This window comes from Mustela nigripes, unplaced genomic scaffold (assembly GCF_022355385.1).
Source record: "Mustela nigripes isolate SB6536 unplaced genomic scaffold, MUSNIG.SB6536 HiC_scaffold_3860, whole genome shotgun sequence".
In the NCBI taxonomy this organism is placed as follows: domain Eukaryota; kingdom Metazoa; phylum Chordata; class Mammalia; order Carnivora; family Mustelidae; genus Mustela; species Mustela nigripes.
The window spans coordinates 1-3,516 of NW_026743266.1; the positions used below are offsets into that span (position 1 = coordinate 1).

General features: G+C 49.7%; 1 protein-coding gene across 1 annotated transcript; it reads left to right on the forward strand.

Moving 5' to 3' along the window:
- Positions 1–359: 359 nt before the first annotated feature.
- LOC132009058 (mucin-4-like) lies at positions 360–3,403 on the forward strand (the record flags this gene model as incomplete). Its single annotated transcript, XM_059387470.1, has 5 exons — positions 360–443; positions 521–525; positions 800–952; positions 2,241–2,374; positions 3,239–3,403. Coding segments are annotated over 5 exons (541 nt in total), but the record flags the coding sequence as incomplete, so codon positions are not given.
- Positions 3,404–3,516: the final 113 nt, after the last annotated feature.

The following is a 3,516-nucleotide window of genomic DNA, read 5'->3' on the forward strand; positions in this document are numbered from 1 at the left end:
CACGAGTCAGACCACGGAGACCAGCACAGAACCTCACACCAGCACCATCTCCACATTGTTCACATCAAATCCTTCTTCTTTCCTAAGTGAACACACTGGTAACGAGGGCATTTCCCAAGACACAGGCACATCTGGGACAACAATATCTTCATTGCCTTCCAGTGTGAGCCACAGACCTTCATCTTTGTCAGTTGTCACTAATCCATCCACAGTCCGTGCTTTCTCGGAGTCTATTACGTCTAGTGATATTGGCACAGCTCAGACCATATTCAATTTCTATAGTTCAACCAGTAATTCTTCATTCCCTCATTCAGCCACTGGTTTTCCCATCACCTGGAGTTCCACCACCCCATTCACAGGTCCTTCTACTCCACTGTCTATTACCAGCACTTTCCCACCATCCACAGCATCGTCAAGGTCCACTGTGAGGACTCAGACATCAGGTAGGTGGGGCCTCCAGGTTCTTGATCTGTCAGGGTGGCTCAGTTGGCTCAGGTCAGCCTATTTAAGTGCTTTTTAGGGATGGTGAGATAGCATTACCAGGCTAGCATTGAGGGCAGAGCCACAAGATGAATTGAGTGGGAATATGGTGAGTGATGTGCCACCATTCCCTTCTACCCCAGAAGACAGTTGCTTATGTGTAGGGATTAATTTGGGTGTGGGTAGAAGATAGAGGAGAGTTTCTAGCTGTCTCTCCCAGCCCAGGTCTGACTCACAGTTCCTGAAGTGTATCACTCTCTCTGACTTGCTACTTTCTGACTGTAAGACTCACTGCAGTTTTCTGTCTCTGCATGTCCAGGAACCATCACCACCTCGGTGAGGATAGGCAGCCAGAGAAGGACAACACCATCACCACCCTCAACAACCTCCCAGACCAGTACAACCCCGTCTCCTAGAACATCCATAGGCACACACTCAACACCTGCTCCAGTCCCTGTCAAACCCAAGAAAGGTTAGTGATTCTGTAGGTCTGGGGGCTCTCCATATTGCGATGGAGAGAATTAAGTTGGTGTGGGTGCTAAAGTTATGGCAACTTGGTGAGATCTACCAGTGAGAGCCCTTTTGGGTAGCTGGGGGAGCTGGTTCCATGGAACTGCCTCCTCTGGGCCATGGGAAGTCCAGGTGCTCCCATATCCCCTTTAGAGGGGTGCTTTAACTCCACCTCAGGCTCCTTGCTCATAGACTGCTCTCTCAGATCACAGGCTCTCACAGGGGGATTTTGAGACAGCACAACTGCTCAGTTGTGCTTCAGTACCACTGAAGGCTGGCTTTGTACATGGCACTGGGCTAGGAGGGGGGGTTAAGAAATGATCAAGGTGTGGTTTAGTAGGAGACAGATCTCCTGCCTTGATAAGTGCAATTAGAGGAATAAATGTAGGGTGTTGGACATGCACGATGGAAGGTCCGTAGTGGATGTAGGGGTGTGCTCATGGTGAAGAGGAGGCTTTCTGGAAAGAATGAATAGGAGTTGGGGAAGAGGAAACATCCCAAGCAGGCAGGAGGGCTTGAAGAGCTGGAATAAAGATCTAGATATGAACAGTAGTCCCAATATTGCATGGGGAGGATATCCCCAAAGCCCTTGGGGGTGCTGGAAACAAAGGGAAGAGTATTGAGAAATGAGGCTGTCATGTGAGTGAACCAGGGAGGACATGGTAGGGTCTGTGTTTATGAATGGTGCTATGGTGTTTGGGGTGTTGGATGAATTTGCAGGAGGCCAGGAGAGTTGTATACAGATACTGTGGCATTCCAAGCAAACCAGGGGAGGGCTGCCAGGAAAGAAAAGAGGAGACCCATTTGAGAAATATTTAGGATAAGCTTTCTGGAACTGGAGCCCGAAGACTTCTAAGGGGTCCAAGGACAAATTCTGTCCACCTACTGTATCTAGAGAAATACCATCTTAGGAAACAAGTCTCTTTCTAGGAAATGGTTATTTCAGTTACTGATCTTCACATTGGAGTTTTGTCTTTGAACCCTTGAAAGAATTAAGAGAATCATAATAGATGCAGAATAACTTGATGGTGTTCTGACAGCAGGACCTGTTTTTCTTCAAAATGGTAAAGGATGAGAGTACCCACTGAAGGGGTAAAATGAAAAGATGGGTTAAATGCAAGCAGAGAGGGGGATAGAAGAGTCCTTGAGGACTCCGAGTTGGGTGTAGGGGCATCTTGGGGAAGCTCTCTGTCAGCCCTAAAGTAGTCAGGACCCGTGAGAATTTCCTGCCCTTCTTTGTGCTGGCCCAGGTGTTCCCCTCTTCCCCTATGGGCCAAGTGTTGGAGATCGGGAGTTTGTCAAGAGGATCTCGGACTTCACCTCGCCACTCTTCAAGCCCCAGATTGGCTTCCCTCTTGGCTTCTCTCTCCGGGATTATCTCTATGTGAGTCCCCAGCTGCAGCCCAAAAGACAGGACCCATGGCCCTGTGACCGTGACTGTGGTCCAGAGGAAGGAAGAATGCAACAAATAACACTTGTTAGACACCTCCTGTGTCCCTGCCTCTGGCACAGTTTGCATTTATACTCTTTAATGCCTGGGTGCTGACTGAGGAAGACTGAGCTAGGCAAGGCTCTCTCCCCTCATGGACAAAAGTGTCTTTACCTCAATAGAGAGGTCTGGGAGTCCACTAAGCTCTCCACTGTTTTCAGAGCCTTTTTAATGAGTTAGAAGCTCTACTTGGGAAACCACCTTTTAATGCTGTTTACATTTTCTATGAATATTTACTGGCTCCTCAGTCCAAGGACGCCATGTCTCCTGGAGAAGAGACGGAATGGTGGTTGTGGTACCTGTGGGCCTCAGGGGTGGGCATGGGGGCTGGGGCAGGACACACTAAGATAGGGCAACCCAGAGATGGGACTGAGTGTAGCAATCGTCTAGCCCACTCTGATGTGGATGGAGCCTCAGGATGGCTCTATGGGGACTCACCCAGAGGGCTCTGCTCTGTGATGGGCCTGTTTGTGGATGGGGTTGGCCATGGAAGCAGGGGAAAACCTACCATGACAGGAAGTACTTAAAACTGAGGAGTGTCCGCAGATGAAGAGTATTGTGTGAGAACTACGTAAAGGGGTCTCTCCCAGCAGGCAGGGAGATGAATGAAACGATCTTGTGGAAGTTGTTGACATCTCTTCAGTTTACCCAGAGAGGTCCTTGGGGGTCACACTTCTGAGGAGCTGGCCCTGTGCTGGGATATTTTTGTCCCTTCCTCCTTCCTCCCTAAACACTAACCAGAAGAACTTTTGTGCCCAGTTCACAGATAATGGGCAGATCATCTTCCCGGAGTCAGAGTACCAGGTTTTCTCCTACCCCAATCCCCCTCGTAGAGGCTTCACAGGCTGGGACCCCGTGGCCCTGGTGGCTCCATTCTGGGACGATGCTGATTTTTCCACTGGCAAGGGAACCATATTTTATCAGGTGAGCCTTTCCAAGCCCAGAATTCAGGACCCCCCAGCAGCCAGCAAAGAGAGACAAAGGGCTATGTGGCGGTGTGTGTGTGTGTGTGTGTGTGTGTGCGCGCACGCACGTTA